This window comes from Hydra vulgaris, chromosome 03, assembly GCF_038396675.1.
Source record: "Hydra vulgaris chromosome 03, alternate assembly HydraT2T_AEP".
Taxonomy (NCBI): Eukaryota; Metazoa; Cnidaria; class Hydrozoa; order Anthoathecata; family Hydridae; genus Hydra; species Hydra vulgaris.
Window position 1 is genome coordinate 33790001 of NC_088922.1, and position 14473 is coordinate 33804473.

Genomic DNA, 14473 nt, shown 5'->3' on the forward strand with positions numbered 1-14473 from the left:
TTAAACTGTTATAATATTTTGTATTTGTTATTTTATTTTTAAAAATTAACAAAATTAAAAAATATAAAATAATTTCTTTTTTTATCCAAGCAGAGGATTTAAACTTTTGATGACTAATACCTAGCTCTCTGGATTCTGTTTTCTAGGTCCGCTTTTGCTTTGTAAATAAATATAAATCTTAATGAGAGGGTTGAAGTTTTATTATAGCCTTAAATTTTGAAAACACCAGGAGATATGTCTTGCAATTGTCATCTGTGTAAGAAATGCTTATCTGTTTACATAATCAATTAAGTAAATCTGCACATCTAAGGCAGTAAAAGGACAATTTTCTCTCTAAAGTAGGAAGATGTTATATTCAAACTTTTTCTTTTAAAATAAATAATTGGGGTGAGGGTTTTAATAAGCTCTAAGTATGCTGAAAAAGAACACATTTTAATTTTTTTTTAGCTTTGAGAGCGTCTTTTAAACTTAATTATTTTTCTACCATTTACTAAAATATATTGAAGTAAATAAGGAATAAGTGTCAAAATGGTCGCTGAAAAGTTACCAAGATCCATATTTTACGGGCTCAGACAGCTACTTACTAACAATATAAATTTAAATAAAGGAAATTTTACTCAATATTTAACACTGGATATAATGTTAGTGTAGGTTGTTTTATACTACTATACATTGATAAATATGTGAAAGGGTTGTGAATTGCAATTCCTTAAACTATGCATAATTAAAATCATTGAAGTTCTACAATATAAAGACAAGCTAAAGAAAGCCTTTTACATATTACACAGTGTTGTTATTGAAACTTTTTTTCTCTGTACTTTACAAACTATCCACTCAATTAGCAATCTGGATGCGACTTGGGTGCAAACAATCTCTTGATGCTAGATTAAATAATAATTACTCTCTAACTATGATTTGTTTTTCTCTTATTATATATATTTATGGTTTATGTTGCTGATAGTAACATGATGCCAAAATGTTTGACCTGTACTTTTATACTTAATGTTGGCTTCCATGGTCACATGACAGTCTTGTGACAACTGTCATGCAACAACCTCTGCAATATTTTTTTTACAAGCTGTTTCCGTTGATTTTCAAAAATTGTTTTGTCAGTTCTGTAAATATTTGTTCCCTTTCTTTTTTTACTGGCTATAATATTATGAAGCTAAATAATAAGTATATATCATTATACAATAGTCGAAGCCACAGTTACTTGTATTACTTATGTTAAAAATTCCACAGTAAATATTACAAAAATATATACAGTACTAAACAGGTTTAAATATTAAGAAAAGATTGTTAACGATACTGGGTATGCTACAAAGATTTAATAATTACATTTTAAAAAAATCAGTAAATTGTTGTGTTATTTTAATTTTTTTGAAAATTATATTTTATAACAAACTAAAATTGTCTACCACATAAAATGTTCAACTCATTCTTATTAAGAAATCGTTATCAGGAATCCCTATATTTCTGGCAAAACAGGTTTTGCTCACCAGTTTTAATACTAATGTTTCTCTTGATTTTTAATTTTTAATTTTCCTTAATTAATAACATAGTATTGTAAAAAAAATTAATCTAAACTATATGAACTAATTATTTTTTTAAACAATGGAAAGTAATATATATATATAGTTTTTGATTTTATATTTATTTTAAAATTTTTTAGATTTCTTTAAAGCAGTACAAAATCTAAGTTATTATATTTCTCTTTTTCTTAAATCTTAAACACATGTCTATTTCTAATAAGCTTTAATCTTAAACACATGTCTATTTCTAATAAACTTTATTCTTAAACATATGTCTATTTCTAATAAGCTTTAATCTTAAACACATGTCTATTTCTAATAAACTTTAATCTTAAACACATGTCTATTTCTAATAAACTTTAATCTTATCTATTTCTAATAAACTTTAATCTTAAACATATGTCTATTTCTAATAAGCTTTAATCTTAAACACATGTCTATTTCTAATAAACTTTAATCTTAAACACATGTCTATTTCTAATAAACTTCAATCTTATCTATTTCTAATAAACTTTAATCTTAAACACATGTCTATTTCTAATAAAATTTAATCTTAAACACATGTCTATTTCTAATAAACTTTATTCTTAAACACATGTCTATTTCTAATAAACTTTATTCTTAAACACATGTCTATTTCTAATAAACTTTAATCTTATCTATTTCTAATAAACTTTAATCTTAAACACATGTCTATTTCTAATAAACTTTAATCTTAAAATTTTAAACATTAAAAACTGGAGCAGAGTAAATTTATTAAACATTAAAAACTAGAGCAGAGTAGATTTATTAAATGTGTTTATAGTTTTCGGATTATGTATAAAGTTATACATTTTTTAGATGGTTAAATTGACATCATACATTCATGCAATGAATTTACATCATCATAACATTTTACAATTGTCAGATTTTATCCCTATGACTTTGCGAGGTTTACAATTTAAACAATTATTTTGTTTTTTAATGTCATCATCAATGATAACAGATGGTCTATGGAAACATAGTGATGTTGATTGTCCTGTTACAGTAAGTTTTTAAACTTAATTCAATTTTTATTTATTGCATAATTTTTATTGCACATTTCATTCTAATGATGGTAGTGATGACAATCATTCAAATGATGATAGTGATGATAATCATTCTAGTGATGATAGTGATGAAAATCATAATAATGATTGTAGTATATCTCATTTTTAATACTTAAACTTTTTTTTAATTTCAACTTAACAGAAACTTAAGTTTTAAAATAACAATTGATATTTTATTTACTACAATACTATAATAATATCAAGATTTTCTGTTGTTATAAACTGAAGCTTTGATAAAAGATTTTATTGCATTGTTTTCTGACTTCTATGAAGATTAATTGCGAACTTTAACATTTAGAATGGAAATGTTATTATTGTCTGATTGATGTTTTTCAAATTACTTTTTTAAGTGTTGGAACCAGTTTTTCAAATAACTTTTTTAAGTGACATTATTTTTGCCTAACAACAGTTTTGCCTAACAGCAGTTTTGCTCAACAACAGTTTTGCCTAACAACAGTTTTGATTAACAACAGTTTTGATTAACAACAGTTTTGCTTAACATCAGTTTTGCTTAACATCAGTTTCGCTTAACAACAGTTGATTATTGTCATGCTGTAAAAGTTTAATATAAAGATTAATATTGATAAATGGAAATAAAATTGCTTTTGTTTAAACCAAAATAAAAAATCATTGTTATAAACAATTACAATAATTTTAGTTTGAAACAACATCTGTTATAAAAAAATGTCTTTTACAAAAATGTTTGAAAGTCAACTGTTTAACTTTTCTTTCTTTTTTTTTACATATCTGCCACATTGTTCTCTGGGGTATTGAGATATGAGTTATGATTGAGTTCTATTGTTCTCTATTGAGATAATAATCTTTTTTTGTTTTTAATTCTAATTTTTTACTATTGATTCTAATTTTTTGTTATTTAGCCTCGTTTGATTTCAAGATTGATTAATCAAATTCATATAAATGAAGTTACAAACTATTACAAACTTCACTCTGCAATTCTATTATTAGAAGCTTCTTTATATACTGATGATGTTTTATCTACACAAAAGGTGAAAAGGTTTCCATTTTACTAATAAATAAATTTTTATTGAATCTTAATATGTGGACAAAAAAAAACTGTTTTAACCTGACTGAGAAACCTGACTGAAAAAAACACTTGTGAAAGTAGAAATTCTATTTAAAAAAATCTAAAAAGCAAATAGATCTGTGGAAATAAAATTTTAATAAAAACAGCCTTCAAATACTGATACTTAGCTGTGTGATGGCCAGGAAAAAATCTAATACTTACCTGGAAAAAAACTGATTATCTATGTGATAGCTAGGGGAAATCTGATACTTAGCTATATGATGGAAAATAAAAAATAAGAAAATTTTTGAAATAGTGTCATTCCTCAATAAGTCATCCAGACCATGTCACCCTTACTTCTCAGAATTGCTTTATTTTTAAATAATTTGCAGTCCATATTAAATAAACAATAACTGAGAAAATTTTAGTTAAAAGTATAAATGCATTGTTGAGATATTTCCAACTAAAATAATGCTGTTTCAGCATTTTTGCAGTAATCTGATGAGACAGCAAATCTACTTTGACATACAATATCTAGATAATGGTTTGGAGAATTTTCTAAATTTTAAAACCCAAATAAATTTTTGGAATTCCAAAATATAGAAAATTTTTGAACCCAAAAGCAAATTTAAAAGAAAAATTTTCTAGTGGCAGAGAACTGACTATGTGACACTACTGTTACAATCATAGCCACTAGATGAATTTAATAATTCCTTGTGTAACAACATTGATAGCTTTACCACACATTCATTCATAGCTAAAACAAAAAGTAGATACTTGAAAAACTGTATTAAAAAAAAAAAATAACCAGAATGAATGCTTCATTTTAGGAGAATTTGCTGAAAATGAACAATTTTTTTGTCCAGGTTGACCTTAAAAGTTAATCACACAAGTAAATGTTCACTTTTTATAATTGTACTTTATTTTCAAGAGAATTTCTATTAAAAAAAATTTTTTTTTTTCCTTTCAGTAGATGTAGATAGAAGAAATAGATTATGACACAAGGTTTGTTTACAAGATATATTAATGAAAATCTACCTGATGTATTACGTCTGAAGTATTTTTCTGATGACTGTGCATCACAATTTAAAAACTTTATTAATCTTTGTTATCACAGTAGAGACTTTAAATGCTAAATGGATATTTTTATTTGCTATCAGCCATAATAAATTCCCTGTAATGTTGTTGGTGGGACTGTTAAAGGTGTATCAACAAAGTCCAAAAGAAGTTACTAATAGCAAGTTTTAAATATTAATTTAATGTACTTTTTTTGTAAAATCAAAATAACTGGCATTTGTTTTAAGTTATTTTCAAAGGAGGAAATTAGCAGAATTTGAAATAATTAGAAAAAAAATGTTTAGATATTACAACAGTTCCTGGTACAAAGAAGTGTTCCATTAAAACAATTCCTGGTGCAAGGAAGTATCTTAATTTTATTCCTAGTTCAAAAACTTATACCTTGATACCAGAGTATTCAAAAAAATAAAAATAATATGATTCCATTAAACATTAAAAAAAGTGGACTATGATGTTTTTATGATGAATTTTGGTGGATAAGGATATAATTTTTGTTACTACGTAATAGTGCTTGTTTTTTTTTTATTTTTTTATTTTTTGTGGATTTTGAAAAATATTGTGTTTGGGGTAAGGGGGGGGAAGAGAAAATGGTTGAAAAGTTGCCCTTCCATTTGCCCACGTCATGCTTTTGCCCAGGACTAAATATGTTCAAACTAGTTTATTGAAATTTAACGTAATTGTTTTAAAAAACATTTAATCTGCTTCATTACAAAAGTTTTTCAAAATTCTGAAAAAATGTTATTTTTGAATGCTTAATCGAATATTACTAAGATAATAGTGAAAACATAGAAATATTACAGAGACAATGCATAAATCTAATTATTTCATTTGGGTTCCAAATTTTAGGAAAATCTTTCAAACCATTATCAAGATGTTATATATGTCAAACTTACTTTTTTGACTCTTCAGATCACCATGAAAATGTCGAATCAGCATTATTTTGAAAATATTTCAACAACTCATTTGTTCAGCTTTTTTTATGCTAAAAAAACTATAAGCTAGAGAACAACAGTTTTTAACAAACATAAAATGTTTTTAAGAAAGTTTATTTTTCTAATAATCTAATTTATTTTTAATTTCTAATAATTCTAGTTTATTTTTATGCTTTTTCTTTTTTAAAAATGTTATTTTATTATGTTTTCAATAACTTGTCAAACTTTAATAAAAATAATGATTAAAATAACTTAATTATTAAAAATGTTTAATGTATAAAATTTTTTTATTTTTATCTATTTTTATTATACCTATTTATTTTTGATCATGATATTTTTAGGGCAACATATAAATGTAGAGTTGCGCATTTAGAATTTGAGGCGCTTATATGCTGCAGTAAAACTAGATTTTACATTAGCATTGCTAAATTTGAAAATGTTAAAAAAATCTTTATTTAATTTTTAGAAAAATCTCCTTTCGTTTAAGTATTACACAAGTACAAAAGTGACTTATGGTGTGTTTAGAGGAATTCAATTATGGTTGCAAAAAAATAAGAAATTTAAAATAAATGCTTTTTGTGAAGTTTGTTTGAAAGTGGGGCATTATACTAAAACGAAAAATCATAAGGAAAGATCATAAGGAAAGATCATAAGGAAATCGTTCAAGGAAAGATCATAAGGAAATCGTTCTACTGAACAGTATAAGTTTTGAAAAGCTAAAGTAACAGAAAGCAGCTCAAAAGCAAATTTGATTGATATCATGAGATCAGACAATTTGATTGATATCATGAGATCAGACAATTTGATTGATATCATGAGATCAGACAATTTGATTGATATCATGAGATCAGACAATTTGATTGATATCATGAGATCAGACAATTTGATTGATATCATGAGATCAGACAATTTGATTGATATCATGAGATCAGACAATTTGATTGATATCATGAGATCAGACAATTTGAGGACTTTGATCAGAGATTTAAAGTTTTAAGAACTCATATTGCTCATCTGAGTTTTAGTGTTTAAAAGTAAGTTTTAGTTTCAATTTTTTACTTGTTGAAAAACAAAATATAGTTACATTTTAAACCATGGTTTTGCTTCTTTTGATAAAGAAACACCTCTAAATGAATTGAACAGTATCACTTATTACTTTACCTTCTAGCCCTGAAATTTTATTTTCATGGCTGAAATGGTTTCAGCTATTGGCTGGCTAACCAGCTATAGCTGGGTAGGCAATAATTTTATGGCTGGATAGTTATCATGGCTTGTTAGCTCACCTAAAATATGTCATAGTTTAAGAAACTGATAATTACTAAATTTTTAAAATTCTTATTACTCTTTATTAAAAGTTTATTAAATTGAAAAATGAAGTAAAATATGAAGTAATGCAAACAGCAAGTCTCGTAAAAAAAGTAAATTCATATACTGATTTCTATTCAAAAAAGATGAAGAATTGAAAATAGTTTATGATAATGAACATTCAACTTCAAGTAAACTTATAATTATCAGATTCTTATTTATATTATATTTATACTTATTTATAAATACTGATTAATAATTATAATCCTAAAAGAATCTTTTTTAATGGGTGATTACCATTATTCATGAAATAGTATTTAGTTTTTTATTTAACTAAGTCTTCAACCTGTTTCATCAGATTTAGCCAATTCTAAGATAAGTTAACCCAAAAGGTTAAAATTAGTTTTTTCAAACAAAGTTTTATTCTGGTTTGTAGTTGCTTCACATCTTTTGCTTGCCAGTTACACTCATACACTTTTTCTTTCAAAATAGCCTTTTTCTATTATATTTTTATTAAATAAATTTTTTCAATTGGGCAACTCTCTGGTACAGCTAGTGGATTGTCAACTTTTTTAATAAATTTGATGTTATGGGCCACAAGGCAGTTGGTGGCAGTTATAGCAATGAAGCTAGTGCTAGTCATGGGATGAGGCTAGGGCCAGTTAAAATACATAATTGCCATTGACATATTGAGCATTTATGAGCAGCACTAATCTTCCCCTGATCTAATCCATTTCATAGATGGCTTTGTTGAATGCAAGGCACTTGTGACAAAAAATGGCTTGGAAATACCTTTGTCAGAAGCAGCCAGTCAGGCAAGTAGCTTGGGTTTGAACTAGTGAATTTTGCAATATTTAATGCTTGATGGAGTCTTGTCTATGTCACTAGAATAATAAGTGCTGTTTTCATTAAGTACAACATAGTGAAGTAAGGCTCATTATCAAGGGTGATAATGAGCCTTATTGTGGTTTTCAGTTTTCCCTGAAAATCACAATAAAGATGATCAATGCCAGTCTTGATTTGCTCTTTTTGGCTTGCTTGTTGATTAGGCATACCATGTTTTGTACTTGGCAAGAGTTTTAATGATATGTGAATGAATGCATCTAAATTTTTAAAAATAATAAAGTGATGAAACAGGAGCAAATTCTTCTGTGGAACCTGACTTGTCAGCTTATGATAACTATATTTTAGGTTTAATATTTTATCAAATATTTCTTATGATTTATTAGTTAAATTTTAAAGTTTATTTCTTTGTCTATTAAATATATGAAATGATTTAAACTTTATGCATTGATTGTAACTGAGTTTAACTTGTTCTAAATAGTTGCAATGGGATTTGTAAAGAAATGGTATCTTGGTGTGCAGTCTTTTACTATAATTGTGACCACATGTTATTAATGATTTACTATTTATTACTGCTAATTATTGGTCAAAGTTTCAATATATTTAGTTTATTAAAATTTTTATATATTTGAGTTTTATCAACCCTTTTACACTCTTTAACTTTGTAATTCTAAGTATCAAGTCCGTTTTTAAAAGTATATCAAGTCTATTTTTGTACTGTAATTTGAGTAATAACATTGATAACCTTGTTACTCACCTTTGTAAATTTTTAATATTACCAACATTACACTACTACAGCATATTCCTACTCATAAATGATTTGTACAAAATTTTCACCATTAATATATTTAAGCATGTAAAGGTACATCACATAATACCAAAAGTTCTATTTGCTTTGTTGCATACATAATTAACCTATACCCTCTATTTCAAATCATTAGACAACGTATCCAAGTGTTTCCATAGTAACTTGGTGCAAAAAAGTGATTTTGGCCAACTTGCCCCATTGAAACCCTGTCACTGTGGTCAAACATGAATTCTATCATTTAAAAGTTGGAAACTAGAGAAGATTATTAGGGTAATATATAGATGCAATTTATTAGGGTGATAGATAGATGCAGTTTATTAGGGTGATAGATAAATGCAATTTATTAGGGTGATAGATAGATGTAATTTATTAGGGTAATAGATAGATGCAATTTATTAGGGTAATTGATAGATGCAATTTATTAGGGTAATAGATAGATGCAGTTTATTAGGGTAATAGATAGATGCAATTTATTAGGGTGATAGATACAATTTATTAGGGTGATAGATAGATACAACTTATTGAACGAAAAAATTGAACCAGATAAGCAGAAAAGAAGCAAGAAAAAGTAGAGAAACTAAACAATCAAAAAAGATTTTTTTACTTGTATAAAAAGAGTATTTATTTGTTATTTGAGACCTCTTACTTGTTTTTTGAAAGTGTTTACTTGTTTGCTGATTTTTTTTATTTTTATTTTATATTTTTTACTAACTTTTTAACAACTTAATTACTAATTATTCTGGATTATTATAATTGTATTTATATTAAGTGTACTACCTTTATATTCATTTATCATTACTACTTTTATGATATTTTGGTGTGTATATTGGCATGATACTGTTGTTTATAGCTTAATTTTTTTCTGGGTCCATATTAAATATAACCAAATTGTTTTACACTCCTAATATCTTATGCCATCTAAGAATATTCTATTTAGCTCTCTTTCTGACTTAAGCTTGACCAATTATCACACAAGACCGATTATCACACAACCATTCTCACACAAGAATGCTAATTTACTATTTTCTTTTGACACTACATCAAGTCCACGAAATACAATTACAGATCTAAATAATCCCCATGGTTTAATTAATTTTAAATACTATGACACCATAGATTTCAATAAAAAAATTGTTCCTAATTCAGATCTTTATATTTATCTCAACATCACTTCCTTACCATATCACATTGATGATCTCTACAGTTTTATTAGCACTCTTAATACATTACCTGTGGCAATAGGTATTACTGTCAAATTTATATGTAAATGATACAAATATAACAAGCATATCTATAAATGGATTTAACATTGAGCATTGCCCCACTGAAGCTAAAAAAGGGAGTGCTCTTCTATATCTAAACTCCAATTTAAACTACATAGTTCGTAACGACCTAAGGATCTACTCTTCAAATGTCTTGAATCCATTTTTGTTGAAACTATAACAAATATAATAATTGGTTGTATATATTGACATCCATATATGAATCAAGACTAGTAATTTCACTAGTAATTATTTAACTCCACTATTAGATAAATTAAATATTGAAAGAAAAGCATTTTTCTTATGGGGATTTTAATATGGATATACTAAAATATAATGAATCAAATCCTATATTTAGCTACCTTGACTCGCTTATTTCTTTTTCATTACACCCTGTTATAATTCTATTAACACGCATAACAGCCAAATCACAGACACTTATTGATAACATTTTTATAAACTTCAATTCACCTGACCAAATCTCTGGCAACCTTACTATTTCAATATCTGATCATATGGCTCAATTTATCTGCATTCCTAGAAAAACTAATTACCCTAAAAAAGGTATATATTACAGGTGATGCTTCAAGAACTTTAACAAAAATTTATTTATTGAAGATGTTTCCAACATTAACTGGGATCTCTATATTAAAAAAGATGATGATGTAAATCAATCTATCAGTTTTCTTTTAAAGACATTTGATAACTTATTAGACCAGTATGCTCCATATGAAAAACTAAGTAGCAAGTTAAACTTAAATCAAAACCATGGATCAAAATATAGAGATATTAGTACTAAAATTGCACAAAATATAGAGATATTAGTACTAAAATTGAACTGTTTTCTAAATTTAAATTTTATAGAAACAGAATCAGCAATCTACTAAAAATTAGTAAAAAATCTTATTACCTATTTTAGTAAAAACTTAAATAATATTAAAAATACTTGGAAAGGGGTAAAAGAAATCATTAATATAAAACATTCCTACTATAGTTCAACTCTCAAACTTAAATTGAAAGAAAATATCATCACAGATCAAACTACTGTATCGAATACATTAAACAACTTTTTTGTTACTATCCAAAACAAACTTCAAAACAAAATCATACCTTCAACATCCAAATTTACTATCTCAACTCTCCAAATTCTAATTTGTTCTTTATTGATCCTGTCACAGAAAATGAAATCTCTAATCTTATTAAAACCACCTTTAAGAACTGGAAAAAACTTTGGTCCTAATAGTCTTCCTACATTCCTTCTTAAACTTATTCCAGACATAGTTTCTAAACCTCTCAGTATTATTAGAAAACACATTTCAAAGTGGTTTATTCCCAGATGCTTTTAAATATTGGAATGACTTTAGCAAAGTTGCTAAAGTTATTCCAATATTTAAAAAAGGTTCTAACAGGTTATAACTAAAAAATGGTAATGACTTACAAGACAAAGTTATGCAACATACTTTATATTAATTATAGTTGCAATCTTACCTAGTTTGTAGCATTTTCAATTCTCTACAAAACTTGTTTTATTTTGAATTAAAATAATTTATTGTTACAGAGAAAAATGAAAGAAAAAAAAAAGCCTGTCAAGAACATTTGTACAACTTCTACATCTACATCGAAAGACTTAAAACAATGTTTGACCACAAAGACAGCATATCGCAAACACAAGCAGCTCAGAAATTTAAGTGCAACCAAGTATATATCAGCAAAACATTAAAAACAAAGTCCTTAATCAGGCCAAAGAAAAAGAAGATTCCACTAAGAACTTGTGATCAAATAGAGACAACTCGAACAAAGTGCGGTCAGCTGTATCGAATTAAACTGTTAATCCTTGACAGCGAGTTGTACTTCACATTTAACCATTCTTCGATTAAAGGGAATATATTTATTATTCAAGTGATGTTTCTCTAACACCAACAAGTGTCAAATTCAACCCCATTGCAAAATATGAAAATAAATTACAAGTTTGGATTTGCTTTTCCGATAAAGGAATATTTTCGCCAAATCAGAGAAAGTAGCTTTGCAATCAACCAAGAAATCTACAAAAATGATTGTATCAAGAACAAACTAATTCCATTTATCAAAAAGCATCATTCTGATGGCAAATACATGTTTTGGCCTGATCTGGCATCATCTCATTATGCAAAATCTGTACCAAACTACATGAATGAGAGAAAGATCATTTTTGTCAAAAGAGAAGATAACCCTGCAAATGTGCCTGGATGTTGTCAGATTGAGGGTTTTTGGAGTATTCTCAAAGGAAAAGTGTATGAGAATAATTGGAAAGCTGACAATCTCAAGAAATTGCGCAACAGAATAAAGTATTGCCTTTTTTAAATGAAAAAATCTTTTGTACAGTGCCTTTTTCAGTCAACGTCACACCGATTAGACTATGTAAGGCGCAATGATTTGATTGAAAAAAATTAATATGCAAATAAATTGCCCAACTAAAATACTTTTTTTTTCTTTTTTTAAAAATCATTTTTTATCCCACGAACCCAGGGAGTTATGCCCCTTCAAAGTTGTTACCATTTTTTAGTTGTAACCCTGGATATGTCTAACTACCGACCTATCTCTCGTCTTTCTAACTTATGTAAACTCTTTGATAAAGCTATTCATAAGAGGCTCTATGCATTTTTGAATAAATTTAAATGCCTTTACAAACACCAGTATGGATTTCACGCTAATCATTTTATAACCCATTCACTTATTAAAGTTACTGAGTCAATTAGGAAAGCTCTTGATGATAAAAACTTTGCATGTGATGTCTTTGTAGATCAAAAAAAAAGCTCATTCTATCCTACTCAAGAAAATATTATGGAATCAGAGGAATACCTCTTAAATGGTTTACTTCCTATCTTCACAGCAGGTCTCAGTTTGTCTCAGTCAATGACTTAAAATCTACTCAAAAAGATTGTTCCAATGGTGTCCCTCAAGGCTCAGTATAAGGACCACTACATTTTCTTCTTTTCATTAATGACCTTAATAACTCAATTAAGTTTTCAACTCCTTACCATTTTACTGATGATACTAACTTGCTCATTATCAAAAAATCTTTAAAAAAAATTAACAAATACATTAATCATAATCTTGCCAATTTAGTTCAGTGACTTCGCTCAAATAAGCTTTCTCTCATCTGTAGCAAAACTGAACTGGTCGTATTCAAATCTAATAAAATATAGTCTAATAAAACAAAAATCAATAAAAACTTAAACTTTAGATTAAATGGCCAGAAAATCATTCCCATAAACTCAATCAAATATTTTGGAATTATAATTGATTCCAACCTATCGTTTGTATCCCATCTTAAAGACTTAGCCCTAAAATTAAGCAGATCAAATGGAATGCTAGCTAAAGTTCGCCATTATGTCAATTATATCTAGAAACACTATTAATTATATATCATGCCATTTTTGGCTCACATATAGGATATGCTTGTCAAATATGGGGACAATCTCAACAGCAAGCAGTTTTAAGGATATCCCATCTTCAAAACAAAGCTTTAAAAATAATACATTTTCAGAATTACAAATTTAATCCTAATGTGCTTTATCTTACTTCTAAGATTTTTAAACTATGTGACCTTGTTCAATTCTTGAATTGCCAGTTTGTCTGGAATCACCACAACAAAAACCTACCTCTTACCTTAACCGATACTATCTTTGATCAATTGATAATCTGAACCTAGCAGTCTTAAAACATCGTTCTGTTACTTATGGATATAAGTCCATAAAAAAACTAAGTATAAAATCTTGGAATAACCTTCCCTATGACCTAAAAGCTCTCCATTTAATCTATGTTTTTAAGAGTAATCTATTTCACTCCTTCTTATCAAATACAGTTAATAAATCCAAAGATATGTGTATTTGTGTATAAGTACTTGTAATAATATATGTGTTTGTGTGTGTGTATATATATATGTGTATGTGTATATATGTGTATGTGTATATGTGTGTATATATGTATTTATGTTTGTATATGTGTATGTATGTGTTTATGTATGCGTATGTATTTATATGTATGTGTGTATATGCATATATTTGTTTGCATGTATATATGAATCTTTATATATGTGTGCATATTATGTATACAATACAGAGGGATATAAGTATATGTGTTTATATGTATTTAAGAATGCAAGTTTGTATGTGTGTTTGTATGTATGTATTTGTATGTGTCTATATATGTATGTATATTATTTTTTTATGATTATTGTAATTATTTTTATTTTTATCATTTTATTTTTATTTTTATCATTTTATTTTTATCATGGTATTGTTATTATTGTTACTTCTACCACTTTTATCATTATTATTATTAATATTTTTACTTCTACAACTTTTGATGTTCATTTTGTTACTACTGTGGACGAATAATATTACTATTAGCATTAATGATATATTTATTAGCTTTTTTTTTGCAAGGTTTTTACTTGAATGTAACAATTATTTCAGAAATATATTATTTAACTGATTTATTGATTTCTTGATGAAAATCTGGATAGAAAAACTCAGTTTTTCACTAAATAGTATAGCACTATATGAAACAAAAAAAAATTTAAATCTTGCAATTTTCCAATTTCAATGAATTAAGTATTGT

The 14473-nt window shown here is 26.7% G+C and overlaps 1 protein-coding gene across 2 annotated transcripts in view; it reads left to right on the top strand.

Moving 5' to 3' along the window:
• The window catches only part of LOC101239367 (uncharacterized), a 74027-nt gene that overhangs the window by 51086 nt on the left and 8468 nt on the right, over positions 1 to 14473 (top strand). Inside the window, exons 6-7 of one of the 2 annotated variants that reach the window (XM_065792975.1) lie at positions 2373 to 2558; positions 3499 to 3627. In XM_065792975.1, coding sequence (XP_065649047.1) covers positions 2373 to 2558; positions 3499 to 3627 — 315 coding nt within the window. The remainder of the gene's footprint in view (positions 1 to 2372; positions 2559 to 3498; positions 3628 to 14473) is intronic. The other variant, XM_065792976.1, reaches the window with a different exon arrangement.